At 41.0% G+C, this 22,636-nt stretch overlaps 1 protein-coding gene across 5 annotated transcripts in view; it reads right to left on the bottom strand.

The window, feature by feature from the left end:
• The window catches only part of NPNT (nephronectin), a 52,803-nt gene extending 32,923 nt beyond the window's left edge, over positions 1 to 19,880 (bottom strand). For 4 of the 5 annotated variants that reach the window (XM_059817507.1, XM_059817510.1, XM_059817509.1 and 1 more), the window contains exons 1-3: positions 19,810 to 19,880; positions 18,192 to 18,292; positions 1,641 to 1,733 (exon numbers count right to left, since the gene is read on the bottom strand). In XM_059817507.1, coding sequence (XP_059673490.1) covers positions 1,641 to 1,733; positions 18,192 to 18,292; positions 19,810 to 19,880 — 265 coding nt within the window. Of the gene's footprint in view, positions 1 to 1,640; positions 1,734 to 10,010; positions 10,062 to 18,191; positions 18,293 to 19,809 lie in introns of all 5 variants that reach the window. The other variant, XM_059817508.1, reaches the window with a different exon arrangement.
• Positions 19,881 to 22,636: the final 2,756 nt, after the last annotated feature.

Here is a 22,636-nt window from a genome sequence, read left to right as displayed (position 1 = left end):
CCCTAGAAAGACTTCCATGTCTACAGGGGAACTCCACCATTTCTTCTGCCAACACCATTACTTCCTGTTACTAATTATTATTCTAGAACAGAAATGAGAAAGATGTCCCACGGACTGAACAGGACAGGTCTGTAAGTCACACTTACTCTGTGCAATTTGAATTTCCTCCCAGCAAAGGCAGACTCTGCATCCACTATGCACTTTCAGGTCTCATCCTAACAGGGAATCAGCTCATGGCAAGAACGCACATCCTGAGCCCAGGAACAGCTCAAGGGTCTCACCATATAACAGAACAGATATAGGCTGTAGTCACCTGAACTGGTGTACATTTGGGACACCATGGTCAGCAGGCATCTCAGAAACCTCATGCACATCTGCCATGACAACTTTGGCACCAATACCATGCAAGAATCATATCTGCCTAAAAGGGTTCCTTTAATCATTTATCACCCCTTTTTTTTCCTTCCTTAGCATTTAGGGGAAAGTGAATAGTTCAGTTCAAGACTGCAGCCTCCAGCAATTTGCACAGCGTTCTTTTGATACTGTTGAAGTCATTAGTACATATAAAAACTGTTACATACAACATATACATACAACAACTGTTAGTTTACCGCATTGTTTTCTAAAAAAGTTTCAGACTGATCAAAACAGGTGTAGAACAGTAAAATCATAACAACCCATCCTTTAAAATGTCATCTCAGAGTAAAGGGAAAAGGCAACAGGGTAATTTGAGAGATGACAGAATAAATAAAACTTAAAACAAAACTGAAAAATACAACATTCATTTCCACATCAGTTTGGGAAGGATTAATAAATCTGAAAATAAATATGTATCTACTTTTAAAGAAAATTCATTTTAAAATCAACATGCCAAAAGAAGGTTAGCAAACATCAGGGTACATTTTTGAACAACAACATAGTTCTAAATGCCACACTTTTCTACCATATTTCCTCAGCACTCTCAGAAAACGTATAAACTTTTTCTGGAGGCTGAGACAACTGGAAAAGAGAACAGTCTTATTGAGGTATCTTTGTATGTGAACATGTCTTAGGCATCAAAATCTAATAAATCATGTATTACAATTCTGTTTTATACTCTATGATCTTTATACCATTACATGTTCTGGAGATCATTTTTGGCAAAAAAACCAGAATGGAACTATATTGATAATTCAGTAAGAGAACACTTCACGTTTCCAACTGTGAAGTACGCACTACATTTTACTGCTACCCAGCTAGTTCAGGATTAGAAAACACAAGAATGCATGAATGAATGAAAATTTTGTTAATTAAACAAATATTATTTCACTATCCAAACCTGAAAATTGTGACTTTATGAAATAACAATCCTGACCACAAGATTTAAATAACTTGATTCAGATTCAGCATGTACTTTACATTATCTCATTGATTTCATCTGAATGAAAGCAATTTTTCCCCTGTGTTATCCCACTGCAGATGTCATTCTCTCTACAAATGCCAGTCCCAATATCAGAATAGGTACAGCAGTAACAGACCTGGTATATGAGTTCATCACCCTATAAACGCAGGTGACAAACACAGCATTTGGGGGGAGAGGGATCAACAACACTTCTGTGATTTCAAGATGAAATTCTCTTTCTCGGACTTCACTTTCTTACCTTGGTTGCAGGTTTTTCCAGTGTACCCCGGGTGGCACTTACACTTGTTTGGCCCAACGCATTCACCATGTTTGCATCCTGGCTGGCATATAGCTGCAAATAAGAGGAATACTCGTGATTCTTCCACTCCAGTCACGGCTGACAGCGCTTTACTTTGAAACAAATGGCAACGACCTAACAAATAGTACCGTTTACGTTCCTCCCTTCAGCATCATTACATGCTTCAAATACCACTGTTCAAACATCAGGTGCACTTTCAAAAATAACCACCACCCCAATATATGTGGGAAGACTGAGATACTGGTTAGTAGTGTATTTTTGTACAACACTACATTGTGCTGTTTCTGGGATATTAAACCCTTTTAATACCTAATCAGCAAGCAGGCACTGTGCCTTCACTTGCTCTGTGTATGTATGTACTATGATTCATGCCATTAAATTTGGTAAACCTGGAATATGCCCCAGCTATACAGAAAATGCATACACCAATGTCACAGGCGACATACAAAGCCATAGTTCAGTCTCTGACAGGCAGTAGCACAGATCCCAGTATTCAACATTTTCCTCGATGACTATAAGGAAAGGGGGTCTTCACCCCCTTATTAAGCAGTGTTTTGCCTGAATCTTTCCCTTTTGGCTGTTTGGAATTACTTTTTTTTTTTTCTTTTTTTTTTTTCTTTTGGAGGAAAAAAGGACTGGGTAAAAGCAAAAGCAACACCAACTGTAATACGCTGCTTTATCACTGCACATAGCCAAGTCACTTCTACTCAGAACATTTCAAGTGTTTACTACCCAACCTGCTGCACAGATATAGTCTCAAAATGTGAAGTTATGGTCTATCCTGCTTCCAGAGTCAAATTTGCTAGGTAATTTCTAGTTCCCCAAATGGAGCATAAACACCGAACTCCAAGAAATAATAGTTAGGAAGCCATTTTTTGGTACCTCTCTCAGTACACAACAAATGAAATTCATAAAACAAACTGTTAAATCTCCAATAATAAAACAAGCATTGCTTTTGAAGAAATATAAGAATTCATGCACAAATGCATTTCTACTGATGTAGGATTAGCTAACAGGAATATTTTCAGAGTGAAATGAATCCTGCATAACTCTGGAAACCATGTTACAGCTGAAAATTTTAAACACCACTTCCAAGTCTTTTCTTATTAGAAATGTCTATTACTAAACATTGTTTCAACCTACTGGAAAACTAAGGTATTTACTATGCTCTAAAATGCTGTTTATCATTATATGACAAAATGCAGATGAAAATTCTGGTAAGCTTACTGTTCAAGCAAGATGGACACTAAATAGACAGAAATCAGAGTGTGGCATAACTTGAATACCCTGTAATCAGGATTTACTATATACTCTGGCTTTAAATTAATTTTCTAAACTAACAATATCATTTGGAATTTGCAAAGTAACTAACTAGATCCAGCTGTAATATTAATTAATCTGACAACAGGCTGTATCATAAAACTGGATGTATTAAGGATGCCATTTAACAGAAATCTGTCAGAAGGCACTCAAAAATGCAGCTTGCATTCTAGCCAAGCTGTTCAACAGGGTTGAATTAAACAAAATTAAAACAGAAACAAGAGATTAGTTTTGGTTGTGGAAGAACTATGCAAATGCATCTCTGATGTTCTAAAATCTTTTCCATACGAGTCAAAGCACCCAGAATCAGCAATTCCCACAAATGCATCCACAGAAGCAACTCTTAGTGTAAAAAGAGTTTGCTCTAGTTTTAGGACTACATTTGCCCTTTATTATAATGGAATTTTTTGCTTAAATATATATATATATATATGTCCAGTGATATCCCCTGAGAACATAAAACCTTGTTTTAAGTCTACAGCACTGCTCTTGACAGATCTTCCTAACACAATGGTGCAGTCTCTTTCCGAAAACCGTCTTAAGGATTATCTTAAAAGGCAACAGAGAGGCATGTTTCTAGTTAATGCAAGCTATTTTTTTCCCCAATAAATACTGTCCAGAAACAAAGAAATGGGATTCAGATTCAGAAACACCTCTCAAAAGCATTTGGGAAAGGGGCTGCTTAGACTACTAAAAGGTACATTTCAAAAAGTATTCCCTTGGGTAATGGACAGATTTGACTGAAGAGCAACTGAATACATCATGAAAAACTCCTCGAACATTGTACTTGGAAACAATTACTGCTTTTTTAATCACTATGGTCATAAACAGAAAAAAAGATCTTTGCGTAAGAGCACATTTAGACACCGAGCCTTTTATCTTCCTGACATCATAGACCCAAGTCTAATTAGAGATGAATGCGGCAAAATGAAGACTATGAAGACCAACTTCATGACTTTGAAGTCACTGGGGAAGACGACAAAGATGTGATCTGAACTACAGCAGAGAAACAGAAATGACTATAAATGTTTTTGAAAGCTTCCATGAAATTTCAGCTGCACTTTAGAGAAAATCCATATTGTGGACTGGGATACAGTTAGGTAATAATTACTCTTTAATAAACACAAAGCAGTACGGGATCAGCTTGGTGTGAAGTGTTACAATTCAGTAGCTGAACCTGTGGCAACTTTAGTTTAGCCGACTTTTTTAAAGTCTTGGTCCCTCCCTCAATTGCATAGATTGTAAATTAGAAGCAGTTCAGATAGAGAAAAAAAATCTCATACTTAAAGATGAAAAGCCTTATACAATTTGATAATGAAATAAAGGAGATTTTCACTTCATTTAGAAATGAAAATGTTCCTCTAATTCAGAAGGTCAAATACATTTGTATTAGGAATCAGATGTTTTGCTTAATTCTCTCAGTTAACCAAGTAGTTCAGATACCATACTAGAACAAAAAATATATATTAGCATTTGTTTAAAACAAATAATATACAACTGTCTACCAATATGAAACATGTAACAGAGGCCATGTTATTAAATCAAGCAATTGGATCTATGGGATCTTCAAGAGATCATCCAGTCCAACACATCTCAACAAACTTAGCTCCATACTATGCAGTATTTAATGTCTTGTATGACATACAGGTGGGTAACTCCTGATCTAGTCTACCTCCTTGTCTCAAGATATAATTAAGAAATGCACTTGAATCACAGAATCACAATGGTTGGAAAAGACCTGTAAGATCATCAAGTCCAACCATCAACCAACACCACCATGCCCATTAAACCATGTCCACATGACGGATATCTCTCTCTCCTGTTTTTAAAAGTCCCAGTTAAAGGAGATCTCAGCCCCTCAGCAGTCTACAGCTCAAGAATCTCTACTACCACAAGGAAAGTTTCCTAATGATTAGCAAGCCACTATCCATAAAGTCAAACTCAAATAAAGTGCTTTTTTTGCACATTAAACAGGTATTTGGAAACCTACGTTTGCTGCCAAACTCTGTACTTCAAGAAATCCTATTTATTAGAGTCCATTCTGTGCACTTCGGCTACTTAAGTATTATGCATCTTATTTATACACAGCTGCTGAAATTCAGTACAATGTTACAACTGAAGAATTTCTATACACAAGAGAAAAGTGCTTTGCAGTAAGCTTAGCAAGGTCTGTAGTTCAGCCAACGCCACAGACACATCCCACAGCATTTCCCATCAGGGATACAAGCCACCAATTTGTACATCCTCCCGTTAACTTGATCGGGGCTCTGCATGGTGCTCAGGACTTAGGAAGCAGACGGCATTCAGCCAAGTCTGCACACCTGCCTGGGGTTCCACCGGTGACATCTGTATGCCCTTCCCACTGACCTCTACCAGAGTCACCAGGCCCAGAGAGGTGGGCTGGCTCAGGGTCTGACATCTGCAGCCTGCAAATACTCCCTTCTCCAAAGGAGGAGCTGCCCCTGCACGGCAGCAGATACACACTCGCTGACTTCCGAAGGGTTCCGTTTGAACATGGTCAACAATGAGATAAAAATAAGCTTGAGCCTGACTTTCAGCATTGCTTTTAGTAGCAGGCAATTATTTCAGCTGTTTGGTAGGAGTCTAGGCATACACTACATATGCTGATGCCACTGGGTTTTTTCTTTGAATTTTCCACTATACTTATTTTCTTGCAAAATTCCAGACAGAGTAGAATATAATATTTCAGTTGCTCTGCTCACACACAAACACATGAAGTTCATCCATTTTTTTAAGACAATTAGACTCATAAGTAATGGGGAAAAAAGTCTCCCAGAAGAATATTCTTTGCATCTTGACAATTAAAAAATTCCCCCACAACCAACCACAACAACCAACAGAACATCATTTCCCTCCAATCAATTCACATTTACAATGACTGAAATAAGCCATGTCCATGGACTTCAGTCTGCTATGTAACACTCACTTCCCTACTAGGCAAGAAGGAAATGTAGGCGGTGCAGAGTTACACCAGGCTGAGAAAGTTGCTCTCTTACACACTTAGCGCAATAAAGTCCAGAAGAGAAGAGTCCGAAAAGGTTGCCAAAAAGAAGCAAAAACTTTCTACTCTTTATAACAGTAATTGTTTTAAACAAAAGTTAAAAGTACATTTGTATAGACTATTTGTTTAGTGCCACTAAACCCAAGATTGCTAATTTATTGTTGAATCAACATCAACGAAGACCTACCATTTCTCCAAGGATTCCTCTCTGAAAGGATTTAAACTGGCACTCCCACCAGGTAGTAATGTGGACTGAGATACACAGAAAGAAATCCTAAGCACAGCTATTTTCATCTTTAGTCAACTGCTGCTTATTTATCCAGGCCATAGCATAAACTACAACTAAACTTTCCATTTCATTTTGTTGCCCAATTCATTCAAGAGAGATCGGCAAATAAACTCTGGTCTCATGATTATTCATTTCAGTTTGATCATTTTAAATTCTTTTTGGGGGGGGCAGATGTGAAGACTTGCTCTGTCTTAGTTCCCACCAACATCAATGGAGTCAAGGAGGTATCCTAAAGTCTTTTATTTGGCCATAAATCTAACAGAGTATCTATTTTAAAGGTTGCCAAGAACTACCTTTCCCTTCAAAATAAGATGATAAATAGCACATTTTAAGTCTCACTTAAACTTCAGGCCAAATTAAACTTCCTGTAAAAATAACACAAGGAATTGAAACATGAATGAGTGGTTTTGGTTTAGGGTTGGGTTTTTCTTTCCAAGTGTGGGAGAGAGGGAGAAAGAATTTCTGGTGAAATGCACGTGCTGTTAGCACATGTTATGCTTGTGTAAAAGCCAGAAGCCACCAATCTTCCCAGCCACAACTAGCTGCTGGTGGTACCTGAGCACGACTCAATCATTGTGAATTATTATTTTGTAACTGTTGCATAAACACAATAAATGAAAAACACATTCAATCAATTAATTATGGGTCTATAATGTTGGGGTTTTTTAAATTTCATCTATATTTTCTCCCTGCACAGTTCCCTCAGACCTGCTTTGGAAGTCCCCCTCAGGTTGTGTCAGTTCCTCTGCACTAAGCTGCCCACCTTTTGAGAGCACAGGTAACTACCACACGCCATCCCCTCTGTTCCTTCTCATCTAGAATTTTAACGTTAATGATTTATTTCTTGATTACCAAACACTGTTTGGTGGAGTCCTAACCAGATGGTTGCACTGCCTGGTTCCTACCTGCCTAACTACTCCTCTTCATTTGTGGCCAACAATGGAAATCCCTGAGCTTTCTTAGTGGAGTACCTCTACCAACTTAACTCTTCTTTGGTTTTTAAACACTCCTAGCTACATCTTTCATCAAAACAGCCTTGAGTATAATTCTGGGTATAATTCTTACACTCTTTTTCTCTGCTTTGCCTCTTAATTTCTGTTCCTTAATAGTTATTTCTCCATTCCTTGCATTTTCTTTCTTGCGTGATGCCCACAAGAGCACTTCATTGACAGAAGTTGCCCTCAAAGTCTTTAATTGTTCTTTCTGCATCTCTCCACTCAAATCTGCCTCAAAATGCAAGACTCCAGATGTCCAGACTGTCCTTGAATTCTATTTTCACCTCTCTGAAGTCTAAAAATATGCATAAGAATACCTGCATCTGAAACAAACCATGCCAACCACCTGCCTGAATGGCCTTGCTTCTGCCCTCTCTTGCCCAGTAACATATAGCCCTTTATTTATTCTGACTCTAAATCCCAGCTACTTAAAATTCAGTTTGCCCAAACACAGAAAGTAATTTGTGCATCAGCCCAGAGACGCCTGCATACTATTCAGCTTCACAAACCTTTACTGGATCCTCTTATATTGCTGAATGCAGAACAGACTTCCAATCTCAAGCTTACTACTTACATTCCCCCAGTGCCAGTTTTATAACAAGACTTGCATGTTGGTGAAACAAGCTTTCCTCTGTGCTTCCTCCTCCACCTGCAACTGGCTCCCTTTTTCCTGCGGTGCTAACAGACCACAACCTCAAGTTCTATACGTCTCTTCCTCAGAGCCAGCTTCAGCTCACATCTGTCTATTTGTATTTACTTTTTGCAATTCTTTGGAAATTATACAATTTCATAAACACACACTCAGGAAAATAAATCTGCCTTATTCACAGTAATTTTGATCTAGGATCCCAAAGGTATGAGCTAATTTGTAAAATAAATCACTGCAGCTCTTTCAGAGTTATATATTTGAGTTTTGTTCAACTACATACAAATGCAGGAAAATGCACAAAGCTTAACCTACCACATAGTTACCAGTAGGTGGTAAAAACATGTCATACCCATAACTCAAATTACAGAATTACTTCTGAAAAAATAACTTTGCTTCCCAAATAAGTGTACTAATAGTCACTACATATATCTCTGCACAGCTTAATAAGCCTGTCCAGCGCAACTGGGTATTAACTTTCACATCATTTCATAAGGAAAACATTCCTTACTCTATTTTTTGAAAGATAATAAATGTCCTTGACCAACTTCTTTAACTAGAGACTGATAATATCATCAGATAAAACTATAGTATCTAATGCCTGAATATTTTTTCACAAATTACTTGCACGTATTTTTAACATTCATGATAGCAAATGTCAAAACGCATGCTTAAGCTTCCATCTAAAACATACAGTTTAGTAAGTAGCTCCTAATTTTTCATGCACAACTACTATATTTGCCTGGGTAAATCAGTTACTCAGCTTGCACATATGATTCCGGTGACAGCACATTAACATTACAAACTGCAACCAGTGTGGGCTATTCATTGCAGTGAATTCTTTGTTGCCTGTGACTGCTGCCAAATGTGTTTCTAAACTCCATACACAAATCCAGACCCTGGTTCATTAATGCCTCGCTATTCAGAACCGCACTTAAAAGCATGCATAACTTAAGCATGGGTAACGCTGAAAGCAATAGGATTTAACGAAGTCAGTGAAAGTTAATCTAATGCTTATGCACTTAAATACTTTTTTAAAAATCAGTGAAAATTTGATCTAACGCAATGCAAAATTAGAAAAGCAAGAAATATTTCATGCTTTGTCAATCTTCTCATGTTTGCATTTCAAGTAGCTCATGATAATTGCTTAAAGAACGGTGCTTTATCACCTCAATGCCTGTTTGTTACCTGAATCTTTCTGCGTGTCTACTGAATTCCAGCAGGCAGAAGCAAGGTAGCACGAGCGTGTCCATGTGCGGTGGCAGAAAACAAACTGGTGCCTATTGCTATTAGAATATAACACCTACTGGCTTCAGCAGAGTTACTTCGTGTATCACAGTAACACAGCTGATGTCCACAGAGAGATGAACAGCTGATTGCTTTGCTCCCCTGTCTAAAGCGTGGTACTCCCGCCACAGGGAAAAGTAAACAAAACATATAAATTCCTAAGCAGCAGCAGACTACAGCCCTGGGTACCAATGTGAAGTAGTGATATCATTTTGCTCTAACATGCCAGGTTGGACACTGCTGTAAAGCAGGGGCTGTAAAGTTTCCCCATTGTGGGAATGACATCTTGTAGCGGAGGTGCAAAGCTGGCAACAGGGGGGCAATTAAGTGCTTCAGCTATCCCAAAATAACCTCCCACTGCACATGACTCAATACTGTGAAAGCAAATTAGGCCTCCTAAGTCTGACAGCTTGTAAATATGATGCTGGAAGTATAAACAATTTGCAGGAAGGAAAAAAAAAATATTGCCTGGGGCTTCAGGGTGAAATAAAGAAAAAGAGTGAAAAAGGAAAAGTGCAATAGTTTAGAAAGTAAGTATCTCGTCAGATAGGTGACTGGGATAAAACAGCCCTGTTAATTTCCTTCCCCCCTCATCTTCCCCAAATCAAATGTTTAAAAAAGGAAAAAAATAAAAGAACATCTACATATTCTTGTCATGTATTATAGTTTTCATGTAAACTTATGACTTAAGAGGCCATAACTCCAAGTCATAACCTTGCCAAAATTATTTCAAGAAATATGTTCAGCTAACCTTTCGGCTGGCACCTTAGGCTGGCTATTCTCTGCCTTAAGACGTAGAAAGCTGCAAAACAAATATCCAAAAAAAGAAATTCCAGCTTTTTTTTTCCTGTAAGGAGGATGGACTTGGCTGGGGTTTTTATCAACTTGTTACATTCCTGGAGACTTACACACATTCAACATTCAGAGCTTTTCTGAAATAAAAAAAATTCTGGTACACATTTAAAAATGGAAATACCTTACATCAGTATTTCATTATGAGATTTAACAAACACATTCTGATACGTAAGAATAATTAAATGTAATGATGTGATGCTATTCTTATTCAATCAACTAAGGAGCTACGCTTTGTCATGTTTCACGTGGTACATAATTGTAAGAATTGTCAAGTTTCAGGGTTTAGGTTCAATGCTTCCATCAACAGAACATAAATGCTTTTCTTAAAGAGACAGTATCCTTTCCTTTAAGTATTTTTAATGCTGTGTCTCCACAGAGCAAACATAAAGGGTTAGCACCCAGATGCTAGTTTGAGAGTAATTAAAATTACACCCATTTATAAGTATCTGAATATCTGCAACCAATAAACATGCTGGCATATAAATTTACTGGTAATTTTTATAATGTTTAAATTTTGAATGTCATCTAAATTAAAACTAATGCTTAGAGACCTTTTCAGCTCTTACTACCATATGAAACTAGATATGCTACCAAAGTTAAATGAGATAGAAACACAGATTTATGTTTCGGGCTTATTTTAAATCACTTTTTTTGCCAATAAAATTAATGTTAGCAGCACAGCTTGTTAGGCTACATAGCCTTATCATAAAAGACTGGGACTTAAGCAACAGCAGCTCTTTGTATTATGTGACCAACACTTAATGGTTTGCTATGATTGCAACTTATATTGGTTTACATTAGTTTTAACCAGAAAGTCCCTTAGCAATTGTTACAGTGGAGGGAGGCTCCCCAGGTTGTTGCTGGGCTTTGAGAGAAGCTCCAAATATTAATATACTACAGTTGTAAATGGTCAAATCATGTTACTGTTGAGATTTCCTTGGGAAAAACTGGACTGTGAAACTATTATTCTATGTATGAAGTGCAGGGGGGATGCAGTGGGGAAGTGGAAAAGGATACTGTATCTTTAACATAGTAAAGTCATAACTGCTTTAAAAGCATAAAGCTTCTAAACTGAAAAAAAAGAAACAACTGAATAAAAATAGCAAAACCTCATTTTTTCTTGCATAGCAGTATTAAAGCAGTATTACAATTCTGTATAAAATGTCTTTTCTTTGAAAAGTACCAGGGATGCACAAAAATATTGGCCATTTTATAAGTAGTAGACATGCTGCACATCAATATCAATTAAACTCTGCCAAACCAATACATTAATATAGATTGTATTCTTGCAACTACAAATTCAGTAACAAAAGTCTTACTGACTTTACAGAGGTTTCTGCTAGTGGGTCACCCTCCTGGAAGCCAGTGTTTTCATGGCTCGTTATTGACAAAATCACGGTTTTATTTTTGTGCATCTTGGACTATACAGAATTGCCATTTCCACTGAAAGCATTGTTATGTGCAAGAAACAGAAGTCCTAAGCAGCTCATGGCCTCTCCTCCCATTGATGTAGGAGATGATTTATATGGGTAAACTCCCACCAACATTATCATTGGTTATACAAAATCTCCCTCCAGGCATCAATGAGAGCACAGCCACCTCTTCCCCCACCCCGCCACCACCACCTTGCATCTCTGTACATAGATTGCACAGTAGAGATACACAGTCTTTAAGCTGGTTAGGAGAGGAGCAGCAGCATAGACAGGGTAATTTTCTTCACAACTGTTAAGAAGGCAGCAGCATGCACAATTCCCAGCAAAGCATTTGGTTATGCCTACATCTGCTCTATTATCAGCTTGTACAAGCTCCCCTCTCTCTCTGGCAGGTCCTCTTAAGAACCTCCTGAAATAGTATGCTTTCTCCTAGGTTTGACTATATCTAAATGCTAACCTGACATCCTTCAATTAACATTTTTAAGGGGAGGTGTAAACTGATGGCTTGACGTCTACTTTTACTAATGGGCTATTTTACTGTATACCTTCCTGACTGCTGACCGTGGCTTTTAAGCCAATTGTCATGGGTTTAGTGTAAGGTGGTGGGAAACTACTTTGTTGACCTCTTCTGGTTTTGCTCCCTAGGTAGAACCCTCAATCCTCAGCACAGGGAGATAACCAGATGGAGTTACAACAGATGGATGCTCTGAAAGAGCACACCCATCTTCACGACCCCTTCTCGAGACAGGATCTATAGACTATGTTATTGTTTAAGGAGAATTTAACATTGAAATGAGTGAAGTAATCAAACAACATCACTACTTGTAAAATCAACGTTCAGTGGGATCTTATTCCTGTTAAGCATCTTCTGTTGGTCAAACTTTCTGTCCACCAGACAAAAACCTCAGAGTACCCTCTGCTGACTCCAAAAGTCGTGCAGACTCATGCCAATAGAGGATCTGACAGTAGATCTGCATCCATTTGTAAAAGCTGCAGATCCAAACTTCTATTTTGTACATATGTGAACACGGCAAAAGGAACCATTTTTGCCATCACCTCTAGCAAAGGAGTTGTCCAAACTGTAATCCAGAATGAGAATTCGAGCCATTTTATATTGCTTTTCTTAAAAAAACTTGCTTAACCTTTTAAATCTATGTTAAAGTAGTAGCTCTTTCTACAGTTCTTGGCTGTTAAACTGCAGCTGAAATTTTGAAGCAAAAGGCAGCCTACATCTTTAGTGTACCTTGACTACATATAACTAGCATACAGATCAATTACAAACAGACATGCAGCCAAGTACAAAGCAGGTGTATTTTGCTCGTGAAAGACACACACATGTGGAAATAATTTTTATACCTTTTGAAAGAACTACAGAGATACTTGTAAGCCAGCTAAAAGCAAGGCAGGTAGACCATTAGTTCCAAGAATAACTTTCAATAAAATAACTTTCAAGAATAACCAAGATGGATTAGTGGCAAAAACGTCCATGAATAACTACTATTTTTCAAATAACCCTTAGCATGGCGTGTTGGAAACTGAAGGGAAGAACTTCCGCTTTCATACTGAGGAATAAAAAGCATCACGCTACTTCTCACGTAAGTCTCTGCATTAGATGAGTGTATCTCTTACCCCATATTTTAGTTTTCTGATAGGCTAACCAGATTCCAGAGCTCAGTATATATTCACAGTTGTATAATCTGTATGTAATCTGTACACCAGATTATCAGCAAAGGTCAGTCAGCAGTGGTTCCAAGGACTTTTTTGCTGCTTGGCCTGCCTCTGACCTAGCAGAGACACTTGGACAACAAGGTCCAGATTATCCTTTCCTTGAGAAATACTCAGGAAGACAGAATACTGTCACAGACATCTTATTAGGGGGATGAGATGACAGGCGTCAGCAGGTCTCCTAGACTACAGTAGCTGGAATACAGGAATGGACACGACTGTTTTCTATTCTGCAGTTGACATTTCTCATCCAGCTCAAAGAACTGAGCTCCAGCCCTACCACTGCTAGAAATTATCTTCCCCCACCTATTTCAAACCATGAAAATTAATGCTGAATAACACATTAAAAAAAGTTGAATCAACTTCCTAAGGCAACTTTTTTCTGCTGGCACACAGAAAAGCGCATTTGTGCAAGATGTGTTCAATGATGCATGCCCCGACTTGGTTTTCCCTGTATACTTTAAAACCCATTTAATGGGTTCTGGGTTAGGACAACACACTCAGTATCACAGATGCAGTTGCCTTACAATACAAAAGGAATTACGAATTGAAAATGTACTGTTGATACCCACTCTCACCAAAACCGCTCTGTCACGGGAAGTCAAAACACCCTACTCTGAGAGAAGAAATCCAGAAGAAACTCTTTCTAGCCTCACTGTTCCTCTGGGTTATAGTTTTCCTGTGTGCACAATAATAACACATAAAAATGCAAGGCAACAGCCCTATTTTTTACGCACATCTCATCAGGTACTTTACCAACACAACATTTTTCACAGAAGTAGGCTTTTGTGTGATTACTCCCACTTACAGCTATTATTCCCCCTATAACTTATTAAGGTGCAAGTAAATCCCACAGGCTGGGCAACAACATGGGATTTTTGGACTAATTTCAACTGGGATATTTAACATCTAACTTTAAAGTACTGATGCTGTGAGTCCATCAGTGTAAAGAATCCATTCTAACGATGATGAGGAGACTTCACATGAACTGAGAGTTGTTGCTTCAACAACATCTCTGCTGCTTCCAAATTAGCCTTAACCAATAAACCTGGTTTATATACCAGATCAAAACCTCAGAAAGGCTACTTAGTTATGTTAGTGACGGAATATATCCACCGTTCCCAATCTAGATTAGGCCACTAAATAAGTGTGGATGGATTTTCAATTTACAAGGACTTAGAAATGCCAGTGAATTTATCTGAGTTACGTTTGTTCAGCCACTTTGAAAATATGACTGTATTTGTATCAATCTCAAAATGGATCTAGTTGCCTAAACATGGGTCTCACTTTGGTGTTCACAACCTGCAAGGAAGAAAAAAATAAATAAGTAATCCAACCCGTTTCAAAGTTCTTGATTATTTCAGCTGGAGGGACACCTTCTAAGTGCATTTGCTGGAATCGGAAAGAGCATTTGGGAAGGCAATTTCATGTCCCTGAAGACAGAATATTTCTACTAGCTGAGATGTTACAGCTGACACTGACAGACTTTGGAAGGAAGTTTACAGACAGAGCAGACCTACATGCACTTCCTTACATGTAGAAGCCTTGACTGGTGTAATTTATTAACAGGAGACAGAGGATGTTTTACAGGAAGAGTGCAAATTAAAGGAGCGGCCTGATTTCAACTTCTTCCTACATGTTTATAGGAGAGAAAAAGACAGCCGAGTTATGCTGACTTGCGCTACCAAGCAGCAGTAAGCACGGTTATGCTCTATATGTGCTCCTTTCTCAGTGAAAAGGACATAAAAGGAATTACTCCACACTTCACAAAAGCAAGTTCAGCTAACACAGTTCCGTTTCCACCTGCAACTGTATGGATGGATTACAGATGGAAGACCACGAGCACAGAGTTACCAAGGCTTAATGAGTTACCGCTTGTCAGCTGTGCCACAATCCTACCCTGTTAGAGCTGATGTACACAGGCTTAAACCTCTGTCACAATTAAACCATTACCTTCAATCACACCATTGGTTTAAACTAACACATTTTTTCCTCAATAGCTGTGGGCAGAAGGCATGCCCACGCGTGTTTGGTGGAGCAGCTCAGCTGGACAGAAGAAAATGCATCCAGGTATGTTAGCCATCACTTGCCCCGTGGCTCATCGTGGTTCAGAGGTCTCTGTAAACTGGGACAACTCTGCCATGTATTGGAGCTTATATTCTTGCTACATGCTAGCTCCAGCATGGCTCTCACATTTGTTGTCAGAAAGATAAATTCAGAGGTGATCAGTGCCTGCATAGTAACCTATGCATGAGAAAGCAGGTGAGAGTCCAAAGGTGCTGCAGCACTTGCAGGCCTACCAAGGATGGCTCAAACTAGTTTGAGAAAAGCAGTTCAACCTCACTAATAAAGAGCTCAGCATTATTGCCTGAATATTTACAGCTTCTTTTTTGGACTCATTTGTAAATTGGGTCTCACTACTAACTTTTAAGCCTGACTCTATACTTGTTTTCATTGTGCAAATACAATTTATGCTACAAACAGCAAAGAAAACATACATCTAGTAAAGAAAGTCTGACATGTATTCATGCTACTCATTTCAGGGACAGGACTAAGAGGTTTGCCTTTCTCCACAGAGAAAGCAGGAGAAATAATTGTGTACTTGGCTTTTTGGAAATTTCTCAGTGATATTCCTTTGTACAGTAAAACACTCAAGTTTTCCTCTGAGGCCAGGAATGCTGCCTTCTGTGCCAGGTTAATCCTTCATACCAAATGCCACATTCCCAAGGTGGAGAGCTGACTACAGATTTTCTATTTGGCTGCAAGCACTAGAAAGATTCACTTTCATTTAGTGTAATCTCCCACTCTGTGATATGACTGGAATTTTCACCACCCACAACTGGGGCAGATTTTCTTGCTCTATTTTGCTAAGAGTTTGGCTCCCATTTAAAAACTAGAAGGAGCTGCTAAGTTTTTAGTAAGTTCTTTACCCAAATGTCTGAGACTCTTCTGAACCAGCGATTCAAAAATTATCAGCACCCAGTATGTGGAAAAAAAAAGGGGGGAAAAAAATGCATTTAGACACCTAAGTGAAAATTGTATTCTTTTCAAAGTCTGGTCCCAGCTACTGCAGATGACCACATAAAATCCACCTCTGCACTTTTTGGAAATGTGCATGGAGAACAAACCAGTGAATAATGGACTAAAATGCAGTGGGAGGAAGTGAGAATTCACATAGCTTTAGCCTTAAAAAAGAGCATTTATGGTATCTGAAAAAGTTGGCACTACAAATGACCTTACTGACAAAACTCAAAGAGTAAAAAACAAAAAATACTTTCTGTGTATTACTACTTTTGTCTCGTTTTCAACTTTTAATTATGAATCTTTTGATAGTATCACTTTATGCTATTCCTGTCTCCCAAGATCATAAAAATGCAACCCCAAATCACACTTGATAATAGTGAGAAATTCAAGGACAAATATAACTGAAATTTACTTCCACCTAAACATGAGCTGCAATTTAGGGTCACAACACAGGAGACAACTTGTCTAAGAAAAGGGGCACAGTGAGACCCTTTAGTGTTTTGGGGTTTTTTGGTTTTGTTGCTGCTTTTGGGGTTTTTTTTTTTTTAAACAATGCGAATTACTGAAACTTGCCCGTTAAGCCTTCGTAGCCTCAAACATTTAAATGCTCAATGATTTTCAAGTAAAACTGTGTTATGAAAGATGGACAGAGGTTCTATCATTCCTGGAGCAGCCTCAATCAACCTACTTCACATGCTCCTTCCTTCTCTATAAACATTCATCCCAAGGAAAGGACTATTTGTTTACCAACTACAATCCTAAAAATCAAAATGATTCGTGGTATGGCCTGAGAGATGTCAACCTGAGAACTTTGCATCAGAAAACCTTATCAGGGACGTCATATTCCATAAGTACTTCATATAGCTTTTTTATCAGTCATCTTATATACCTATTAAAAATTGTGGGCTTTTAACACACTTGGGAAGAAAGAAGCCAGTCTTGCCGTTTACAGATTTGAACAAAACCTTTGCTGAGAGTCTACAGTAGTATTGCCAAAGCTATTTCTATCTTTTGCCTAATATTTGCCACCTATAGTCACTGCCCTGCAGACTAAGCAACTTACAGTATTTAATACCTGTTTCACTTTAAAAATGACTTGGCAGAAAATGATCTAGATAGCAGACATTTTCATCTAAATTAAAAAAAAAAAAAGAGAACCAATATTTATAGGTTCACTCCTGCAAAAACTTAGGGGATATCACTCATGTATGCACTGTTAAACACATGAGCGAGCATTCCCACTATCAAAGACTGTAATTTTAACAAGCTGAGGTCTCTATGACACTCCTAACAACTTTAACTTCTACACAGTGCTAGCTGCCACCACAGAATACCTTATGAAGATGTAATTAATGATGAAGACTTATCTACTTGGTTATCCTGCAATCATATCAAAGATTCTAGGTTGATGTGAGAATCTCAGAGATGTTTCTATTCACGTGTGACCCAGTAAAAGGATGCTGTCAGGCAAGTTTATACCCTTAGTTTGGGGTTACTGAAAGAATATTTGTACTTAACACTAACTGGAACATTTCCATCAACTTTCTAAGTGAAATGTCATTAATTTGGGTTTCCGCCTTGGATGCAAATATTCTCACCCTGCAGTGCTTGTAACATGACACGGTGTAGTGTTACATCAGGCTATTAGACCAGAGCATGAAATGAAGCGGAAACCAAACAGAAATTCCCAAATTCTCATTGCCCTAACTAAACTTTACCTTACTTGATAGACAGAATTTTAACCCGACAACATCCTTCTAAGGAAGTCAGACTCACACGTGCAAAAGCCTAAGCCCTGTGCTATAAGACTGTGTGTGAACATGTAAAAGACGTGACTAGGTGTGTACAAGCCTTTTCTACCAGTGACTAGAAGCCCCAGCAGCAATGATACTCACGTTGGCATTGTCCCCAGGACAATCGGGCCCAGCCCCAGCAGCAGTCTATTCTGCTTCCAAACCGACACAGTCCTGTGGAGGAGACTATTTGTCTGGGCCACCTGAACAAGACAGTTCAAAAAAGTCTGGTGAAACATTTTCGAAGTAGCTAAAATTACTCCAGATTAAGAAAAACAAGAGACAAAGAGCAGCAAAAGCCTCTCCTGCATAGAAGCATATAGCCTTTTTTTTTTTAAAAACAGTAAGTGCTCTAAGCTATGATAGTTCTATCATTAATACTGCGTTTAGTTCAGAAAATATAAATGACTATAGGCAAAGAGAGGAAAAGATCATTAGGTTAACTTTGTAAAGCCTTAAAAAACTGACATGCTTCACAGTATGCTCACTGCTGCCACTCCCAGGCTGGTATTGAATAATTTCAGAAGTCTGATACACAGAATTTGTAATGTGGAATAAACCACTATCGTGAAGTTTCCGCATTGGTTTATTTCACAATATATGGCCAAATTTTGTCACTGAAACATTAAAGGAAAAAAAAAAAAAGAAAACAAAAGCTTCCTGAACTGTTAAACAGAAATTAAATACGAAAGGAGAGCTGTAGTCTTCCCTTGTGCCAAGGAAAAGATATCACAGCCTCAAGCAATTACAAATTATTGACATAAATTGCTAATGTTTTTTAATGACAAGCTGAAATAACGTGAACGCTGTATTTCACCAAATCCTAACGTGCCATCCTTGGAGAGGGGATCATGCTGGCTGACCTGCACGCCCACAGAACTGCTGCTGGGGCAGCCCGCTCCTCGCAGCGCCCATGGGTGTCCTCCAGCTTGCCCTCCAGCCGCTCGCTACACCTGACGCGGCTCAGCGCAACCCACGAGGCACACGCTCTCCAAGCATTCGTTTTCACCTGGCTTCATGTTAAAACTTGAGTCGCAGTCTTCACCGTATTCTGTTGAAGTGCCTCGAGGCGTCAATAAACTAATTTTATTTTTACAGCACGCGAAGTGCTTTGTTTTTAATTCTTGCAGGACGCAACCCTGCCAGAGCAATAAACTTTTTATACCTAAGCCCGTAATTAGGCTGCCGAGCAATGCGCGGCATTCGCTTTGCACGGGCCGAGGGCGGGGGGGTACGGGGCCGAGCGAGCCCGTCCCGGGGAGCCCCGGGAGCGGCACCGGGTCCCGCCGGCCCCGCGCCTACACCTGCGGCCGCCCACCGGGCGCGGGGACGGGGCGCTCGGCCCGCCTGCCCCCTCAGCCAGCCTGCCCCCTCAGCCAGCCTGGCCCCTCAGCCAGCCGGCCGTGCCCGCGGGCACCTCTCCTTGGCTGGGGGGGTGCGGGAGCGCCGAGCCAAGTCCCGCCGCGGGCTCCGGCCTCGCCGGGAGGCAGCCCCGGGGGCCGGGAACGAGACCCCGCCGCCATTTCGCGCCCCGGCGGTCTGGTGGCAGTTCGGAGCCCGGGGGCTGTCACAGCCGCCGGCGTCGAACCTCCCGCCCGCCTGGCGGAGAGCCCGCGCTCCCTCCGCTCTCCCCGCGGGGGCTCCGAGCCGCCCGAGGACACACCAACTTCCCTGCCCGGCCGGCCCCGACCACCGCCCCCCCGCGGAAGCCGGCGCCTACCTTCTGTCAAACTCCCCGGCCGCCCCCAGGGCGAGGCAGGACGCCAGGAGCAGCCGCAGGGCGAGCTCCATGGCTGGCGGGGCTCTCCCGCCGCGCGGGCTGGCCGCCGAGGCGGCCCGGGGCGGGCAGCGGTGGCGGAGGCGGCGCTGCGGGGCGCGGGGGGTCCGGCTGCCGCCGAGGCCGGCTGCGCTGCCACAGCTGCGGAGCGGCGGCGAGCCCCTCTCCCTCTGCCCGCCCGCCTCGCTGCCGGGCGGAGGAGGCGCTGCGCGGGGAGCGGCAGCGCCGCCCGTCCCCGGCAGAGGCGCCCGCGGCCGGGCCGCCCGCCTCCGCGCTGAGGGGCACCCGGCGGCCCGCGGCGCGGCCCCCGCCGGCAGGGCCCGGCCCTGTGGCCGGTGCCGGCCGTACCGCTACACCAGGTGTAGGAGCTAGTGGGGACGAGCCCCCAGCCCCTTCTGACCGGGGCGCAGCGAGGGAGAAGCCCCCGTCTGCGGCCACGAGGAAGGGTGGGCTTTGTTTTTATAAGCTGTTCTAGCTTGAACTTCGTGAAGTAGGACGGCCACCCACTCCTCTCTGTGAGCGAAGTCCACAGCTAAAGCCCAGCCTTCTTTTGCCAACCAAACTTCCCCCAGAATAAAGCTTTTCAAAAAAATTACAAGGCATGTGTGTTTTTTTCTGGCTCAAACACTCCTATTAATAGCTCTCAGATGTTGGCATGTGTGACATAAGGTGTCCCAGCCCTGGGCCAGAAGAAAAAAGTGACAAGTTTAAAAATTACCCATGCAGCATGTAACGACCCCCTAGCACCACTACCAACTGCGACACCACATCGGTACTCCACAGGAACATGCTAAAATACAGCCGTTACTTTTGGTTTGTTTCTATGAACTACAGCTCTCGGGACTTACTGAGGGACGCTTAGTAAGAGCCTGCCACCATTTAGGGTCAGAGCTGCTCTGAGGTCCCTGTGATTACAGACAGATGGGGCCAACAGCTTGGACTAGGCTGCAGCATTGGTTTTGATTTGTGCCAAAATCAAGGCTAAAGCTCATCAGCTGCTCTTACAAGGGTCTGGCTGCAGCTCAGAAGCAGAAAACAAAGATCTTCTGGGTTGTGCTGTAACACAAAGCCAAACCCTTTAGGGAGCATTTGGACGCCAAATACGATTTCAGACTTTAGATTTGAGCTGGTAGTCTGTACAGAGCATTTTCCACCTTCGAAACACTTCAATGATAATTCAAGCAACACTACACGAAGGTAACTACTTTTTGCACAAGATACAAATTGTTCCAGTGAGCTTTTGAAAATGACACCCTTCCCCAAAGTGGTTTTACTCCTTTCTGCTCAAGTTTGAAGCAGAAAAGCCCCCTCCAATGCTCCTTCCCCTCTTTTTGTCATCTTTTCAGGACTATACATTCCCCATGCTAAGCTTTCTGTCCACAGCCTCAACCCAGCACTTTTCAGACGCAGAGAAAAAAAGTGTAAAAACTATGAGATGATTCTGCAAGGTGCTCGTTACCTATGCTTAGATAACAAGCAAGCCCCCTTAGAGGACTCAGATATAAAAACTGCACCGAGGACCAAACCTGGTTCCCTTCATTCATATGAGAAGCTGATAGCCAAACAGTGAAGACGACACAGTGGCATCTGGCTCAGATTAGATTCTTGCTGAAACATAGAGCTAATTTCCAGCTCCTGACTGATTAAGCACTTCTTTTTTTTCACTTGGATGTGTGATATGGGATAACAGACCATGCAGAATGAATTAATTGTCAAGATTTTATGGGCAAAAGGGGAGAAATCCTCTTTGTGATAACCACAGGGATTTCTTTCTGATAACAGCATCTGCATCTCTCCAACTTGTAGGAAAAAAAAGAGCATCCACAAATTACACTGCAGCCAAGTTCAGGGCAGGTGCCAAAAGCAACATTTGAACTTCACTGTGAATTAAGGTCTAGGGCAACCTGACACTTTCCCTCTGTTGTCTGAATGGACACGTCATAAAATCCTTTCATGCAATGCTGCATAGTGGTACTTACATACACAGCAACTTTAAAGCACACGCTACTCCTTTAAAGCATGTATACTCGCAAATGATAGTAAGATCACTTAATCTCTCCAGACTGCACTCAGTATTTAAGATTTCCTCAGCAGCCTGTTTGGCACTCTTGTATGTTAATACTAGTGTACTGCTCAGACGTGGTGCCTACTCCAATTAAGATTGTCTGCTCTTGGTTAACTTCTGCTGCCTACAGTTTGTTTCGGAACATCAGCCTGAAAAAACAGTTAACCAGCCACCGAAAGATCATGTATTGCACCTCCATACCCATCAATGGGACTGAACATCCAGCCATTTATGAATTAACTTATTTTGACAATGCTTTATCAATGCCAGTGGAGTTTTCTTAATGAGGTAGTTTCTCCTATCCAGGACACTAGAAGGATTACTGAGCAAGCTAGCAACAAACGACAGCTCTTGACAAGTTAGAGGCATATAAAGCCGTCTTCCATACCCCACTGCTGTGTGGGCGTGCATCAAGGTAATCTATAGAAGATGGAGAAGTTGCTGGAACTATTACTAGAAGCACTTCCGTGCCTTATGTTTAGTGACGCAATAGGAAACCCTGGCAAATGTTGAAGCCGTAGGGTGGGCTGACCCAATGTTCAGCAGGACATTACCAATAGAAGTCCAGCAGCTGTGCATGAAGCACTCAGACGGATGACTAGCACATACCCAGCTACCAAGCAGAGGCTGAAGTGGAGCATGGACAAAAGAAAAAGTATCCAAGAAAGCTTTTTCAAAGATACTGGTAAGACACTTGGTTGAGTG

This window comes from Gavia stellata, chromosome 5 (genome assembly GCF_030936135.1).
Source record: "Gavia stellata isolate bGavSte3 chromosome 5, bGavSte3.hap2, whole genome shotgun sequence".
Lineage (NCBI taxonomy): Eukaryota > Metazoa > Chordata > Aves > Gaviiformes > Gaviidae > Gavia > Gavia stellata.
The sequence above is the reverse complement of the archived record's forward strand: the minus strand, read 5'-3'. Positions and strand labels throughout refer to the sequence as shown.